The sequence below is a fragment of the Salmo trutta genome, chromosome 2, assembly GCF_901001165.1.
Source record: "Salmo trutta chromosome 2, fSalTru1.1, whole genome shotgun sequence".
NCBI classification, from domain to species: domain Eukaryota; kingdom Metazoa; phylum Chordata; class Actinopteri; order Salmoniformes; family Salmonidae; genus Salmo; species Salmo trutta.
This window is the reverse complement of record NC_042958.1, coordinates 51,146,659-51,165,211: the sequence shown is the minus strand read 5'-3', so window position 1 is coordinate 51,165,211 and position 18,553 is coordinate 51,146,659. Positions and strand designations below refer to the sequence as shown.

Here is an 18,553-nt window from a genome sequence, read left to right as displayed (position 1 = left end):
GTTAAAAGAAATTCATGTTAGCAGGCAATATTAACTAAATATGCAGGTTTAAAAATATATACTTGTGTATTGATTTTAAGAAAGGCATTGATGTTTATGGTTGGAGCAACGTGTACCTACGCGATTATATGCAACGCAGGACAGGCTAGATAAACTAGTAATATCATCAACCATGTGTAGTTAACTAGTGATTATGATTGATTGATTGTTTTTTATAAGATAAGTTTAATGCTAGCTAGCAACTTACCTTGGCTTCTTACTGCATTCGCGTAACCTCGTGGAGTGCAATGTAAAGCGGGTGGTTAGAGCGTTGGACTAGTTAACCATAAGGTTGCAAGATTGAATCCCTGAGCTGACAAGGTAAAAATCTGTTGTTCTGCCCCTGAACAAGGCAGTTAACCCACTGTTCCTAGGCCATCATTGAAAATAAGAATGTGTTCTTAACTGACTTGCCTAGTTAAATAAAGGTCTCAATTTTTTTTTTTAAATAGGCCAAATCGGCGTCCAAAAATACCGATTTCCGATTGTTATGAAAACTTGAAATCGGCCCCAATTAATCGGCCATTCCGATTAATCGGTCGACCTCTAGAATGAATGCTGCAATCTAGTTGACATCAGTAAAGTTTTCACGTTCATCTCTGTTTCTCTCACACAGCAAAGGTGTTTAAAAATGCAATAACAAAACAACCAATTTTTTTCTGTACAAAATTTACATTTTTACCTTTTTTAAGGGAATTAAAAGCTGTGAAAACGACAAACATGTTTCTGATAAGATTTAAGTTCGGCTTGAATACAACTTTTATGTACAGTACCAGTGTCACGCCCTGACCAGGTGAACTCGGGGATATTGGGTCAGGGTGTGTCATGTTAGGTATTTTTCCTTGGTTTTTGTTTTGTTTACGTTTTAGCCTTGTGTAGGCTCTAGGTGGGAAATTCTAGGTTGGGTTCTGTCGATTCCCAATCAGAGACAGCTGTCGCTAATTGTCTCTGATTGAGATCACATTTAAGTGCTGTTTTCCCCACGCTGCTTGTGGGGTGTTGTCTCGTTATTTGAGCACGTAACGTATTGGCAGTTTTTCCTTGATTTTGTGTACATGTTTAATTCTAGTGTGTTGAATAAACATGTATTCGCTCCCAGCTGCGTTTTGGTCCGCTTCCTCGTCTCCCAACGACAATCGTTACAGAACACCCCACCAACAACGGACCAAGCAGCGGAGGAGGGCTGGCAAGGACAAGGAGCAGCACAAGGAGAGGCACCAGGAGAAAGGCTATCTGGAGTCATGGACTTGGGAGGAAATCCTGGATGGGAAAGGACCATGGTCTCAAGCTGGGGATTATCGCCGCCCGCAGTGGGAGATCGAGGCGGCGAGAGCTGAGAGGCGCTGGTATGAGGAGAGGGAGCGCAACGGACACGGGAGGCAGCCCCACAATTTTTTTTGGGGGGGGCACACGGGGAGATTGGCGGAGTCAGGTGGTAGACCTAAGCTAACTCCCCGTGCTTACCGGAAGCAGCGTGGCTCTGGTAAGACACCGTGTTATGCTGTGGAGCGCACGGTGTCCCCAGTGCGCGTTCAAAGCCCGGTGTGCTACATACCAGCCCCCCGCAAGTGCTATGCGAGTGCAGGCATCGAGCCAGGGCAGATGGTGCCAGCTCAGCGCGTCTGGTCTCCGGTGCGCCTCCTCGGTCCAGGTTATCCTGCGCCGGCGTTGCGCACTGTGTCTCCAGAGCGCTGGGAGGGTCCAGTTCGCCCAATGCCTGCTCTCCGCCCGTGCCGGGCCAAAGTGGGCATTCAGCCTGGAGTGTGGGTATGGGGTGTCCGTACCAGAACTCCAGTGCTCCCCCACAGCCCGGTTTATCCTGTGCCTCCTCCTCGGACCAGGCCTCCAGTGGGTCTTCCCATCCTGGTCCGTCCTGTGCCACCTCCCAGGACTAGGCCTCCGGTGGGTCTCGCCAGTCAACAGTCGTCGGAGCTGCCCGCCAGTCAACAGTCGTCGGAGCTGCCCGCCAGTCAACAGTCGTCGGAGCTGCCCGCCAGTCAACAGTCGTCGGAGCTGCCCGCCAGTCAACAGTCGTCGGAGCTGCCCGTCAGTCAACAGTCGTCGGAGCTGCCCGCCAGTCAACAGTCGTCGGAGCTGCCCGCCAGTCAACAGTCGCCGGAGCTGCCCGCCAGTCAACAGTCGCCGGAGTGGTCAAACTGCGCTGAACTGCCGGAGTGGCCAGACTGCGCTGAACTGCCGGAGTGGCCAGACTGCGCTGAACTGCCGGAGTGGCCAGACTGCGCTGAACTGCCGGAGTGGCCAGACTGCGCTGAACTGCCGGAGTGGCCAGACTGCGCTGAACTGCCGGAGTGGCCAGACTGCGCTGAACTGCCGGCGTGGCCAGACTGCCCTGAACTGCCGGAGTGGTCAGACTGCGCGGAACTGCCAGACTGCCCAGACTGTCCCGAGCTGCCAGACTGCCCTCCGGCCCAGCCCGTTCCTGCTCCCCGCACCAAGCCAGTGGTGCGTGTCCCCAGTCCAGTCCGGCCCGTCCCTGCTCCCCGCACCAAGTCAGTGGTGCGTGTCCCCAGTCCTGTCGGACCATACCTGTTCCCCGCACCAAGCCCACGGTGCGTGTCCACAGTCCTGTCCGGCCCGTCCCTGTTCCCTGCACCAAGCCCACGGTGCGTGTCCACAGTCCTGTCCGGCCCGTTCCTGTTCCCCGCACCAAGCCCACGGTGCGTGTCCACAGTCCGGCACGGCCCGTGTCCGGTCCACCGGTGCCCAATCCTGTTCCGGTCGACGGCTCCGCTCCGGAGCCTGAGCATGCCGCTCCACAGTGGTCCAGTCCGGGCCAGAGGGGTAGGGTTAAGGTGAAGGCGGGGGAGAGAACACGCCTGGGGCCAGAGCCTCCACCGAGGGTGAGGCGCCCACCCGGGTCCCCCCCTAATAGACTTAAGTTTGGTGCGCCGGGAGTACGCACCGTTGGGGGAGGGGTTCTGTCACGCCCTGACCAGGTGAACTCGGGGATATTGGGTCAGGGTGTGTCATGTTAGGTATTTTTCCTTGGTTTTTGTTTTGTTTACGTTTTAGCCTTGTGTAGGCTCTAGGTGGGAAATTCTAGGTTGGGTTCTGTCGATTCCCAATCAGAGACAGCTGTCACTAATTGTCTCTGATTGGGATCACATTTAAGTGCTGTTTTCCCCACGCTGCTTGTGGGGTGTTGTCTCGTTATTTGAGCACGTAACGTATTGGCAGTTTTTCCTTGATTTTGTGTACATGTTTAATTCTAGTGTGTTGAATAAACATGTATTCGCTCCCAGCTGCGTTTTGGTCCGCTTCCTCGTCTCCCGACGACAATCGTTACAACCAGTCAAAATTGTTACTATTTTCTACATTGTAGAATAATAGTGAAGACATCTAACTTTGAAATTACATGTATCTAATCACGTAGTAACCAAAAAAAGTGTTAAACAAATCAAAATATATTTTATATTTGAGATCATTCAAAGTAGTCACCCTTTGCCTTGATGACAGCTTTGCACACTCTTGGAATTCTCTCAACCGGCTTCATGAGGTAGTCACCTGGAATGCATTTTAATTAACAGGTGTGCCTTGTTAAAAGTTCATTTGTGGAATTTCTTTCCTTCTTAAATATGTTTGAGCCAATCAGTTGTGTTTTGACAAGGTATGGATGGTATACAGAAGATAGCCCTATCTGGTAAAAGACTAAGTCCATATTATGGCAAGAACAGCTCAAATAAGCAAAAAGAAACGACAGCCCATCATTACTTTAAGACATGAAGTTCAGTCAATACGATACATTTCAACAACTGTGAAAGTTTCTTCAAGTGCAGTTGCAAAAACCATCAAGTGCAATGATGAAACTGGCTCTCATGAGGACCTCCACAGGAAAGGAAGACCCAGAGTTACCTCTGCTGCAGAGGATACGTTCATTAGAGTTACCAGCCTCAGAAATTGCAGCCCAAAAAATGCTTCACATGGTTTAAGTAACAGACACATCTCAACATCAACTGTTCAGTGAAGACTGCGTGAATCAGGCCTTCATGGTCGGATTTCTGCAAAGAAACCACCTATAAAGGACACCGATAATAAGAAGAGACTTGCTTGGGCCAAGAAACACAAGCAATGGACATTAGACTGGTGGAAATCTGTCCTTTGGTCTGATGAGTCCAAATTTGAGATTTTTGCTTCCAACCGCTGTATCTTTGTGAGACGCAGACTAGGTGAACGGATGATCTCTGCATGTGTGGTTCCCACCGTGAAGCATGGAGGAGGTGTGATGGTGTGGGGGTGCTTTACTGGTGACACTGTCAGTGATTTATTTAGAATTCAAGGGACACTTAACCAGCATGGCTACCACAGCATTCTGCAGTGATACGCCATCCCATCTGGTTTGAGCTTAGTGGAACTATCATTTGTTTTTCAACAGGACAATGACCCAACACACCTCTAGGCTGTGTAAGGGCTATTTGACCAAGAAGGAGAATGATGGAGTGCTGCGTCAGATGACCTGGCCTCCACAATCCCCCGACCTCAACCCAATTGAGATGGTTTGGGATGAGTTGGACCGCAGAGTGATGGAAAAGCAGCCAACAAGTGCTCGCTCAGCATATGTGGGAACTCCTTCAAGACTTTTGGAAAAACATTCCTTATGAAGCTGGTTGAGATAATGCCAAGAGTGTGCAACGCTGTCATCATGGCAAAGGGTGGCTACTTTGAAGAATCTAAAATCGAAAATATGTTTTGATTTGTTTAACACTTTTTTGGTTACTACATGATTCCATATGTGTTATTTCATAGTTTTGATGTATTCACTATTATTCTACAATGTAGAAAACAATAAAAATTCAGTTAAACCGTTGAATGAGTAGGTGTGTTCAAACTTTTGACTGGTACTGTAGTTGAAATTACAATCAGCTTTTATGATGCTGATCAAAATAGCACCTTTACAGACGGTCCCTACCTACGCATTCATTCTCTCAATATGCTGAAAGAAATAAATTATATTTCTCCACTCCTGTTCCCTAGTCATAATGTACATTTGGTGTATCATTTTACTGGAAGAAATGCTTACTTCTGCTGGAGTTAATATTATGGTAGCATAGCGCCTCACAATTATCACACAAACATTTCCCCAAAACATTAGACTACTCTTCTGGCTGTCCCTTCTCTTTATTTTTAACTCTCCATTTCACAGTTTATGGGACGATTCAGACCCAAGTTAAGCGTGCGTAAATAGAATGTAATTCCCTTTTTATGTACTTTTTTCTCTATATATATTCTGACCTTGAATTTAAGCTTGAGAATATCATGCTTTTCACCTGCTATTTGTTTGGGGTGGAGATTGAATAAATTAAGGTGTGGTGGAGGTGTGTCTACAGATATGCCATATTCTGACCTTGACTTAATTCCCTAATAATTCTACCACCTTTTCACACGACGAAACCATGAATAAGGTCTAGCAAACTTACTGGTTCCAAGTGGAAAAGCAACATCATTCTCCATTCTCCATGCACTGTAATTTACAACTTGATAAGCGCTATCGATAAGAGCTAGGTAAATGAGTAATCCATTTGGATAAGGGAAATGTAAATATAAATGTGAAAAGCAAACTGCAATATGGCAGCAAACTGAAGCATATCATCATATCACGGTACAGTTTATGAAATGCTGTGCCATTACGCAGAATGTTAATTGTACAGCCTTTAAATTGTGGGCACTCTCTAATGTCTTAATCCTTAAGAGTCTATTTATGCACCCCTGCATCAATCTAAGTAACACAATAAAAAAATCCCCATCAATATCCATCAATTTAAGCTAGAGATAGCTGTTTTGGATTGGATACATCTCAATCCACCACATCCGCCTATGTTGGCCTTCCACATCTGCGGTGGAAGGTGGCTGAGCTACTGCAGTGTTAGTCAGACCATGAGACATCCTGAAAATTGGTCTTCTCATGAAATCGTCTGTAGCGTCCGAACGGCCTACAAACTAATGACCACTCCATGGAAAAATGAGACTCTCATGAACATGATGGTGTTCTCCGTTTCGCTCTACGACCCCCACAAACCCCACAGGTCTCCTCTGAATGGAAGTATGGAGGTAGTTTTATGCCAACAAAAATAAGGGGTTAAATATGTGTCAAAAATATTTCCTGAGCATTCTTATATCTCCTAGATATAGAACAGACACTTCAAAACCTTATTCCCTATGATTTATTTTTTTACTGTCTTTTTTGCAATTTATGAATGCGGTCTTCGATGTGTTTCTATGGGCTATAGTAGTAAAGGCCAAATGTTATATTTCATCAAATATTTCATTTTTTTTTATTTGTGGTCCTAAAATTCAAAATTAAATAGCTAAATGATCCATGACCATCCTAAAACAAGTTAGCTTAGTAGAACACACACTCAGAATCCCACTAGCTGTCAAGGTCTATATAGGAGACACTATTGTTTATATAGGGCCTAGGAATTGTCTGGAGACTAGCTGGAAAAGGAGGCCGTTGCCTATTCTTATCATGGACTTTGACAGTCCATCAATGACAGCCCTGTTTTAAATTTATAACAATTTTGCATTTTGATGACTCTAAATGGATGTACTATGTATGGTTATTCTGATCCTAGATCAGATGTTAGTATAGGTCATGGTGACAGATATTGTACTGTGCTGGTGGGTCAGGTCAGTTATGTCAGTCAGTGGCGGTCAGTGCCGTTTCAGATAAGGGAGGATGATTTTTTTTCATGAACATCGCCTTATTTCTATTACAGCATATTGGATGATTGTCATTCATATTCTATTCACCCAGTTCAATGTAACGTTGATAGGTTTAGGCTACTACATTATACTCAAACTGTCCCTATACCCATCATGAGGTTGCTACAACCTAGCCTATGAATGAAAGTTTACAATATAGGTGCACACAGGTAGAAAGACAGATTTGATGTGACAGACCGTGACACATGAACAGACATTGACACATTCAATACCGCCTTACACACTCTTGCCTGCATCTAGCTTATCTAGGGTGTAATCATTAGTCCAACAGTTGCAAACAAGAGTTTCTATTGGACAAATTCAGGTACTTCTTTCTCTGTTTTGTTCTGTTTGCTTCTGTTTAAGAAACGTTTTTCAACAATATCGGCGGAATGAATACACCCCTGATCACGTGTAAACGCAGATCACAGTTTCATAGCAGCCACGTTATTCCTTCTCACATCTACGTTATGCACTCTCCTCCTCTCACCTTTTCCCTTCGTTTGTGGACTTCAATGAACAACACATCAGCTATATGGGACCAGGCGAAAAAAACTTTCCAAGCTAAACCATGTCATAACCACTACACACAGCCTACCTCATTGTCAACATATTATCTACAGTAACGTCCTAGTCAACATAGCTAATAGAACTAATGTGTTAGTAAACCTGCTACAATCAGCAGTAACATTACAGTGTAGAGTCAATACATTAGTAAAACCAAAAGCTTACCTTGACCTGGAAGAGTTCCAGTGTTGTGTTGGATAGTCATAGCCAGCTAGCTAACATAGCATCCCTCTTTTTAAGCAGGGTGTTTCAGTAGGCTAAACTAGCTAGCTGCATATGCTAGCTAAGTAAGTAAAACTGAAAAAATTACAATCTCTCTCTCTCTATTTCTCTCTTTCTTTTCCTTCTATTAGGAAGAAATTAATTTGTTCAAAACTGTTAAACTATTTTCTTTCTCTCTCTTTGAGTCAACTACTCACCACATGTTATGCACTGCAGTGCTAGCTAGCTGTAGCTTACGCTTTCAGTACTAGATTAATTCTCTGATCCTTTGATTGGGTGGACATCATGTCAGTTCATGCTGCAAGAGCTCTGATAGGTTGGAGGACGTTCTCCGGAAGTTGTCATAATTACTGTGTAAGTCTATGGAAGGGGGTGATGGAAGAACCATGAGCCACCTAAGTTTTTTATTAAAGTCAATGTACCCAGAAGAGGATGGAAGCTAGCCATCCTCCGGCTACACCATGGTGCTACCCTACAGAGTGCTGTTGAGGCTACTGTAGACCTTCTTTGCAAAATATTGTGTTTTAATCAATTATTTGGTGACGTGATTATATTTAGTATAGTTTTATCTAAAAATGATAACTTTTTTACAGTTTCACAATTTTTATTTTTATGAAATTCCCTGAAGAGGATAGTCCTCCCCTTCCTCCTCTGTAAGCCTCCACTGATGTCAGTAAAGTCTGGTATATGCATCTTTGCTTGTAATGCGGTGTGTGCTGGCGGCAGAGAAGTCAGGCGCAGGAGAGCGAAAACTGATTTACAACGGTGTTGTTTAATAAACATAAACCACCATCAACAGAACAATACATAAAATGGGTCAAACAAAACCCGGTAAATACCAGCATACCGTGCACAAGCACTACAAGAAACAATTACGGACAAGGACATGGGGGGGAGGGGAACAGAGGGTTAAATACACAACATGTAATTGATGGAATTGGAACCAGGTGTGATGTGTGATGGAAGACAAGACAAAACCAATGGAAAATGAAAAGTGGATCGGCGATGGCTAGAAGGTCGGTGACGTCGAATGCCGTCCGAACAAGGGAGAGGGACCAACTTCGGCGGAAGTCGTGACACTGCTCCTGTATACATGTACAGAACAAAATCATGTATGTAATCACTTCATGTAGATTAAGCTCCTCCCCCTTTTTATATTCTGCTCTCTAACCCCTCCCTGAAAAGGCTGAAAGAATGTGCTTTCACTAAACATCTGGTCGTGGATGATCCATAGGTCATATTCCTGTTATATGCGTGCGTGCGTGCGTGGGTGCGTGCGTGCGTGCGTGCGTGCGTCCGTGTGTACGTAAGAGAGGGTTTTGGGGTGGGGGTAGGTGATCATGTGTGTTTTTATTTATGTATGTGTGTGAGAAGCGGGGTGCTTGGGGTATTATATACAGTATGTGTGTATGGGGGAGGAGCGAGCATGTCTACACTGTAACAGAAAACTGTAATGTGAAATGTTTTACTGCCGCATACTATAAATTATGGTGCATTGTGGGAAAATGTTGTGGGCAGTGAAAGAATGGCTACATTCCGATTGGTACTGTAATTCCACCCAACAGAATACAGTACCGTACCGTATTTTCTGAGCACCAAAAAACTTTTGACCACTAGTGGGTGCATGGTGTTGTTGTTTTTGGCTCATTAACATATTTTGAGGCATGCCTTGTAAGAGGCTATATTTGTTGCATCACCGTTAATGAGAATGCTGTACCAATTTAACTCATACAGTTGCGGCCAATGACATTTTTCCCTTGCACTTTTCTTGAATAATTCAAATTTTTCAAAAATAAATTGGAGAAAAGAATATGTTGCCACACTTAGTTTTTGGATTAAAATAATTGCAATACCAAATCCCTGTGGGCAGGGGATTATAAAATGACATACGGAATTGTTTTAAGATACTATGGATCATTTAGCTATTTGAATTTTAGGAACCTCATCCTAACCTCACACCTTTATTTATTTTTAAATGCATTTATTTGATCAATTTAACCTCCATTTCTGCACTTTAACTTTGCCTCCTAGCTGCCTGCCTACTATGTCATTTTCATGGAGTCGTTATGTAGGTTTTATGACAGCTCATAAAGACTGATCATTAAAGGTGTAGTAAGTACAGAACTGTAGCAGTATACAGAATGACTGCTGTGATGATGATGTTTAATGCTTTGAAATAAATCACAGAGATAGACTCAGCCCTCACAGCCTGGTGTGTGTGTGTGTGTGTGTGTGTGTGTGTGTGTGTGTGTGTGTGTGTGTCTGTGTGTGTTTGTTGTAACAGCAATAGGATGGAACACACGTTATTTACCTCCTCTGGGTGTGGAGTATGTCTACCAGAGAGGTCAAGGAGAAGGAGAGTGTGCGTCTGGGTTTGTGCCTCTGGTGTGTTTGGGTGTGTATGTGTGAGTGTGCTCACATGAATACTGCACAGTATCATTGCCAACCTATTCTCTCTCGTGTTCACGCCCCCCCCCCTCTCGTTCCAGGCTGAGGGTTCCACGTTCCTCCAGATGGGTGCATCACTGGAACAGCAGATTGTCTGCATGTTCAAGGTACAGGAATAGAATATTACATCTAAATGTAATGTTCAATTAGAGAACCCCCTTCCGCCAATCAGAATCAAATATTCAGCAAAGCTGTGGACTAAAATGTAATGTACATATATCATTTTATATTTATATGTAATATAATGTCTATATTGTAGTTGATGGAGGAGTATGACTGGGGAGACTTTGTAGTCATCACAAGCATGTTGCCGGGATACGAGACATTTGTGGACTACGTCCGCTCCTACACGGACACTTCCTACTTCCTGTGGAGGCTGCAGGATATCCTGTCTCTGGAGATGTCTATCGGGACCAGCGACGTCCGCGCCAAACGCATGTTACAGCAGGTAGGACAAAGACATGTCCAACCTATTGAGAGCGAGAGAGAGCGAGAGAGAGCGAGAGAGAGCGAGAGAGAGAGAACGAACTTTGAGGTGTGCTTATGAAGAGGTCTGGTACACAGGGTCGGAGTTACAATTAACCTATTTTGTAGTATGCGTTTTGTGTTTGCTCTATAACCTGTTAGTTCATATGCCTTGCTACCGTGATATATTGGCCTAAGGCCGAGACAATAAGAAGACACAGTGGCAGAATAAATTCAACCACACCTTTGTTTCATCACAAAACCGGAGATTAACCTCTGTCCGGTGAAGTCCACAAAGCATATTGTATGTAACAAAGTTACATGACCTACAGCATGGTCAAGCAAGTTAATGCTTCCAACATTTTCAGACTACTTAACAACCATTGATTTGGAACCACAGAGAGTTACCGCAAGTCGCAAAGGAAACAGGAGCTGCCTCCACTATTCCAGCACCATTTCAACTTCAGATACCAAAGATACCAAAATCAATTTAGTCTAATCAACGTAAGCTAAATATGATGTGGCTGTCCATGGTACTGATTTGTGTGTGTGTGGGTGGGTGGGTGGGTGGGCGGGCGTGCTTGCAAGTAGAAAAAACATGTTGACTCACCCTGCTTGTAGAGATACCATCCTCCTCTCTTTCATGTTGCCGAAACATTCTATGACTCTGTCATACAGTACAGGCTTTAAGTTTTTGTTGTCCTAGGCTACCTGGCTAAAATGCTTGCTCTCTAGACTAACTTCCATTCATGGGCAACGTTAGCTAGTTAACATTAGCCTTCTACATCTAGCTACATATTGAACTTCCATCCTCTCAGGCCAGAGACACAATATATGAATTAATGATTGGATTAGAATCGCTGTTATAATTGTTGGCCAGTACGGAAATATTAAGTAAAACCGCAAGTCCAAATCCCTATCTCTATCCATGGCTAATTTAGGAAAGGGACAATTTTATCCAGCTAGCTAGCCACATGAGGACAACAACACAACGAGGTGTAACAATTCCAGTTTTTTCTGTCAATGACATTTGGCTTTTGATGTGATGCCATTGGTGTGAAGCCTGGCTTCCCTAGACACTTTTTTTTGCGCCAGGACCAATCACAGTTGAGCTCACTAAGTTTAGCTTAACACTGACTGGCTATTACTTCATATTGCTTCATGAAGGGAGGCCAAATGCTCGCTGGCTTCCCTTGCATTCAATGCTACCGGTGGCAACAATATCATACTCTTTTTGACCAGACAGCATCAGATAGATGGGCTACACGTACAGAGACAGAGGAGCTGTTTCGCTCGCTTCGATGCTTTTTCCGGTGAGATTTATTCAGCCTCTTGCGAATTGAAGGACAATTATGAAACACAGAGAGACGAAAGATAAATGATTGAATATGTATTTTGTATTATTTTTCTTTGTTTATTTTTTTAGGGAAGCCTGGCTTCCCTTGACATGAATAGACTGCACTCGACAGGGCAAGGGTTAAGGGTTGTGATATAACTGTTCCACAGGCTTAGATGTCAGAGGTTAATGTTAGATACTGGCTACACTCCCATATCTGTCTCTCCCTCTAGATTGATTCCCAGGTACTCGTAGCCTACTGCTCCCATGAAGAGGCCCAGTACCTGTTCCAGGTAGCAGGGGAGGTGGGTCTATTGGGGCCTGGCTACATCTGGATCCTCCCCTCCCTCGCGTTGGGCAACACAGAGAGCCCTTCACCTAGCAGCTTCCCCATAGGAGTGATTGGCGTCATCACCGACCAATGGAGGAAGAGCCTGAGGCAGCGGGTCAGAGAGGGAGTGGCCATAGTGGCCAAAGGGGCGGAGAGTTTCAAGAGGCATCAGGGGTTCGTTCCCGAGGGACACAGCAACTGCAACACACCAGTTACACATATTAACAACAACACACTGTTCAGGTGAGTGCAAGGTCACACCCCCTCGCTCTGTGTTTGAGTGTCTGTGTTTGTCATAGCAGTAGACATACTGAACGTGTGTGTGTGTGTGTGTGTGTGTGTGTGTTCTAGACACATGCTGAACGTGACATGGGAGCGTAAGGACCTGTCGTTTAATAGTGATGGTTACCTGACAAACCCTTCCATGGTCATCATCGCTCTGAACAGAGACAGACAGTGGGACAAGGTACTGAGTGAGTGTGTGTGTGTTTGTGCGTGTGGACCATGAAACAACCAACCCAGCACTGCCATATTGCATGCCCTGCCTCAAAATAACTTGCATACATGAATGTAATCAATACATTGTTTCATCGAGGGAATTACTAACTACCAGTGTTGCTGATGATGTGGTGTACTGTTATCTCCCATGGCGGTGTCCCGCCCTTCTCCCAAGGGTACGCACATGCACGCACACACACACCTGTCTCCCAAGGGTAGCCAGAGAGGGTGTAGGTCTACAAAGAGTAATCTCACTGCTACTGTTGAACTCATTTATTCCTGCCCTGCCACAGCAAGACTACTTTATCACTGTCACTGGCTGGCAGGTGTGTTTGTGTGCGTGTGTTTCGTGACTGTGCAGACAGAACACAAAGTCTGGCAATGCTCCGGAGTTCCCACAGTCATTCACCGCACCGTGTCATCTAGCTCATTCGTCAGAGAGAACGTGGCAGTGGGCACTCGTACACTGAGTGGACAAAACATTAAGAACACCTGCTCTTTCCATGACAGAATGACCAGGTGACTCCAGATGAAAGCTATGATCCCTTATTGATGTCACTTGTTAAATCCACTTCAATCAGTGTAAATGTAGGGGAGGAGACAGGTTAAAGAAGGATTTTTAAGCCTTGAGACAATTGAGACATGGATTGTGTATGTGTGCCATACAGAGGGTGAATGGCCAAGACAAAATATTTAAGTGCCTTTGAATGAGGTATTTCAGTAGGTGCCGCTGCTGGGTTTTTCACGCTCAACAGTTTCCCGTGTGTTTCAAGAATGGTCCACCACCCAAAGGACATCCTGCCAAGTTGACACAACTGTGGGAAGCATTGGAGTCAACATGGGCCAGCATCCCTGTGGAACGCTTTCGACACCTTGTAGAGTCCATTTCCGACGAATTGAGGCTGTTCTGAGGTGGGGGTGTGCAACTCAATATTATGAAGGTGTTCCTAATGTTTGGTTTACTCAGTGTATATGTGTTTGTGGATTGACATGTCCATTTCATACCCTCTCTTTTTGATACACTGACAGCACTACACGCTAATGTTTTTACTAAGTCAGGGGGAACCATCATCCCATCTAATGTTTTACTAAGTCAGGGGAACCATCATCCTATCTAATGTTTTACTAGTCAGGGGAACCATCATCCTATCTAATGTTTTACTAGTCAGGGGAACCATCATCCTATCTAATGTTTTACTAAGTCAGGGGAACCATCATCCTATCTAATGTTTTACTAAGTCGGGGAACCATCATCCCATCTAATGTTTTACTAAGTCAGGGGAAACCATCATCCCATCTAATGTTTTACTAAGTCAGGGAAACCATCATCCTATCTAATGTTTTACTAAGTCAGGGGAACCATCATCCTATCTAATGTTTTACTAAGTCGGGGAACCATCATCCCATATAATGTTTTACTAAGTCAGGGGAACCATCATCCCATCTAATGTTTTACTAAGTCAGGGGAACCATCATCCTATCTAATGTTTTACTAAGTCAGGGGAACCATCAACCCATCTAATGTTTTACTAAGTCACCTCCGTACCTTCAGGCTCTGATCAGTCCCTACACCCAAACAAGGGCACTGCGTTCATCCACCTCTGGCCTGCTGGCCCCCCTACCTCTGCGGAAGCACAGTTCCCGCTCAGCCCAGTCAAAACTGTTCGCTGCTCTGGCACCCCAATGGTGGAACAAGCTCCCTCACGACACCAGGACAGCGGAGTCAATCACCACCTTCCGGAGACACCTGAAACCCATCTCTTTAAGGAATACCTGGGATAGGATAAAGCAATCCTTCTAACCCCCCCCCAAAAAAGATATAGATGTACTATTGTAAGTGGTTGTTCCACTGGATATCATAAGGTGAATTCACCAACTTGTAAGTCGCTCTGGATAAGAGCGTCTGCTAAATGACGTAAATGTAAGATGTAAAAATGGTCACCACCTGCAGAACCACTCCTTTATTGGGGGTGTCTTGCTAATTGCCTATAATTTCCACCTGTTGTCTATTCCATTTGCACAACAGCATGTGAAATGTATTGTCAATCAGTGTTGCTTCCTAAGTGGACAGTTTGATTTCACAGAAGTGTGATTGACTTGGAGTTACATTGTGTTGTTTAAGTGTTCCATTTATTTTTTTGAGCAGTGTACATTTCATAGGCCTAGCCTATAGAAAGCTGAAGGGATCCTCCTCTTTATATTAGTGGCCATCACTCTGTGTTCTCCTCAATTGCACAGCCTATAGAAATGTTGCGCCACATGAGCTCATGGGCTCTCATTAAGTGTTTGATTAGATTTTCAAATACATTTGCATTGATGTCAGAGTGATTAGAGGGACAATAGAATGCTGAGTACCAGGCAGTTAGTATGTTTGGTAGGCTACTAATGACCATCAGCATCAGCAGAACTTGGAGATGCCTAATTATCATGACTAAACGGTCACGTGGAATTTGACTGCCTTCCTGACTCATGACCAACAGCCCTAGTTACTATCTTATTGCAAAAACTATAGCTTGATAACAAGAAATTTGTGGAGTGGTTGAAAAACACATTTTAAAACCTCTTGACGGTCGCCTAGGATAGGGGGCGCCACAGCGCATTTAAAAAAAAATGTGTGCCCATTTTAAACGGCCTACTACTCAAACTCAGAAGCTAGGATATGCATATAATTAATACTTGTGGATAGAAAACACCCTAAAGTTTCTAAAACTGTTTGAATGGTGTCTGTGAGTATAACAGAACTCATATGGCAGTCAAAACCCCGAGACAGATCGAAACAGGAAGTGGAATTCTGAATTGCGGACTCAACTTCATCACGTTGCCTATTAATCACACCGTGAGCTATGGTTCATTGAGCACTTCCTATTGCTTCCACTAGATGACCCCAGTCTTTACAAAGTGATTTGAGTCTCCTACTGTCAAAACTGACAGAATGACACGCTGTGGAACGTGGTCACACGGAGAGGGCCATCACCATTATGACGCCGGCGCCCCTAGCTACCCTCCCCTTTCGAAACATTTTGAAACACAATGCAATCGTCCCCCTCGAATCTTATTGGAGCTCTAGTTGAAAAAGGCCCTAAAGATTTATGTTATACAACGTTTGACATGTTTGACCGAACCTAAATAAGAAAAAAATGCATTTTGTTGAAAGAGTAGCCCCGCGCATGTCGGAACTTTTGGTGCAGCCTTCAGAACGCGCTAACAACAACAAGCTAATGGAACATAAAGGATGAACTTTTTCGAACGAAAATACATTTGTTGTGGACCTGGGATTCCTGGAAGTGCCTAAGGATGAAGATAATCAAACGTAAGGGATTATTGACAATAGTATACAAGACTAGATTTGATATGCGATTGTTCCAAGATGGCGCTGACCAGTATTGCTAGCCTATTGTTCTGAGTATCGCATCCCCTTTTATCGCAAAGTGTGATTACCCAGTAAAGTTATTTTTAAATCTGGCATTACAGGTGCTTTCAAGAGATATTCATCTATAAATCTTAGAATGACAATATTACATTTTAAAAATGTTTTCGAATAGTAATTTAGTAAATTGTACCGCTGTTTCATCGGATGCATTTGAGGGAAAATAGTTAGTCAACGTTACGCACCGATGTAAAATGCTGTTTTTATATATAAATATGAACTTTATCGAACAAAAGAATGCATGTATTGTGTAACATGATGTCCTAGGTGTGTCATTTGATGAAGATTGTCAAAGGTTAGTGCTGCATTTAGCTGTTTTTTGGTTATTTGTGATGCATGTGGTTGGTCGGAAAATGGCTATGTGGCTACTTTTACGATATACTCCTCTAACATAATCTAATGTTTTGCTTTTGCTGTAAAGCCTTTTTGAAATCGGACAACGTGGTTCGATTCAGGAGTGGTGTATCTATAAAATGATATAATTTGAAAAAAAAAATGAAAAAAAAATATTATTACATTTTGTTATGCTAATGGCGATAGGATTTTTCGCTGGATGTCCGTCGGCCGCACAGGGGTTAATGACTCCAACCTAAGTGAATGTAAACTTCCGACTTCAACTGTATAAGCAGTGCGTAAGTTTCAAGTTTGGGGAAGATAATTTTCACCATAAAAATGCACCTTTACAATATATGGAAATTATGTTTTCCGCTAATGGAACATTTGCGCTTATAGCCTGCTACCATGTGCACATTGCTGTGCTTATAATGTGAAGAAATAGCCTTACAGTTTATCAAACATTTTAAGCAAAACATTCTTATTTTTTTGTGTCAGCCACATTGCATAAACGTTTATTTCATGTTAGTGGTTGTATTAATTTGGGATCTATCGCATCCCACAACTGTCCCAGACTATGTTCGGAATATTTATTTCTCATACAGAATAGAACAGGTTCGACTTTTGTACTATGGGGGATAGTAGATTGAAATAGGCTAGTGCTTTTGATGTTCGTTTGTCCTACTCATCTTGTTGGCTGACGAAAAGTAAATGTGGACCGTTCTTCCAATATGCGCCTCGGAATTGGATATGGACGCGCGCAGTTGAGTCCCTGATGCGTCTGTCTTCATTTGTAGCCTGTGAGAAAGATCAGATCACGTTACAGAGAGCCATGTGAGTGAGAGGCGCTTCCTATTGCGCAGCACACTCAGGGAGAAGGGCACAACGCAGCACTCCGGGCCGCGAAAGGCATGGATTTTTTAGGGTGCATTACCACCACATAGGGGATGCCAACGTGAAATTGGAGGCATTATCAAGTGCCTGTGAAATTGTGAATGAGAGACTATTGGAGTGTGTTCAGCCAGCGCAAAAAACAAAGCAGAGCTCATGCCTTTCACGCAACCTTTTTCAAATCATCATGTCTTTCATCATGCAGCCTTACAATGTATTAAAAATCAAAACATAGCCCAACGTTTGTAGAACAACTAAAGTTACATTCATAACTCCAAATGAAGCATATAGGAAACCAATTTTTTTGTTAATTAACAGCTCAACACAGAATAGCCGCATGTACCCACAATCAAATCATTTGCAGCCAATATTTATATTTTATTCAGCTGTGTTTAATTGTATTCTTCATACTATAAAATAATGCCACGGAATTCTAACCAAATCTTGTGTGGTAAATGAACTAGTGAAGCCCACAGCCGTTTGGCATAGCCACATCAGGGCCTAACATAAGGACGTATCAGAGTATGCTATTCTGTTCTTCTGAAATAGACATTTTCTTCATGTCATGCTTCTTTACACATATCTAAAATAAATAATGGATGTATTGTGAAGGTGTAGGCTATATTACATGGATTTATTAGAGTTTTTAAAATGGAATCCAGGAGAGGCTAAATGTGTTTATGTTAGTTAACTTTGTGACCACCACAGCCCTAATTGAAACCACTTGTGCAATATGTCAAAAATGAAGTTCATATTTTTTTATTAGAATATGTAATGTGCAATAACATTAAAAGAAAATGTAACATGATCAACAGTAATGACTTTTTCTCTGAATGGTGGCCAAAATAAAGACATAAAACCCCCACCTGGTGAAAATAACATATGGATTACATAGAAGAAAGACCTAGCAGCTCTGTCAAACCAGAATTAAAGTGAATAAAAACCCACTTGATGGTTAAATTAACTAATGTTACAGTAATTTGTACAACCCAACATACATTGTATTAGTTTCTAAAGTGATGTGTAATTCTAATTAACATTTAGATTGAGCACTCCGATATCTATTAAACTGGAACAACCATTTCAGTAACGGTTGCAAAAAATCCATGTACTATGTTGGATTAGTTTAGAAAATGTATGTTGTTTATATTTGAGAAGAATAACATGAATTAATCAATCAATGTACATGCAAAAACATAGATACTGAAACAAACAATTCTTAAAACAAACCTGCAGTAGAGCATGCTGGGAAATATGACAATGATGGGCGTGGTTT

General features: G+C 43.2%; 1 protein-coding gene across 1 annotated transcript in view; it reads left to right on the top strand.

Annotated features, from left to right (window-relative positions):
- Window positions 1–18,553, top strand: part of LOC115163182 (glutamate receptor ionotropic, NMDA 2C-like) — a 48,383-nt gene that overhangs the window by 14,429 nt on the left and 15,401 nt on the right. The window contains exons 4-7 of the mRNA XM_029714858.1: window positions 10,038–10,103; window positions 10,256–10,444; window positions 12,031–12,371; window positions 12,480–12,594. Coding sequence (XP_029570718.1) covers window positions 10,038–10,103; window positions 10,256–10,444; window positions 12,031–12,371; window positions 12,480–12,594 — 711 coding nt within the window. The remainder of the gene's footprint in view (window positions 1–10,037; window positions 10,104–10,255; window positions 10,445–12,030; window positions 12,372–12,479; window positions 12,595–18,553) is intronic.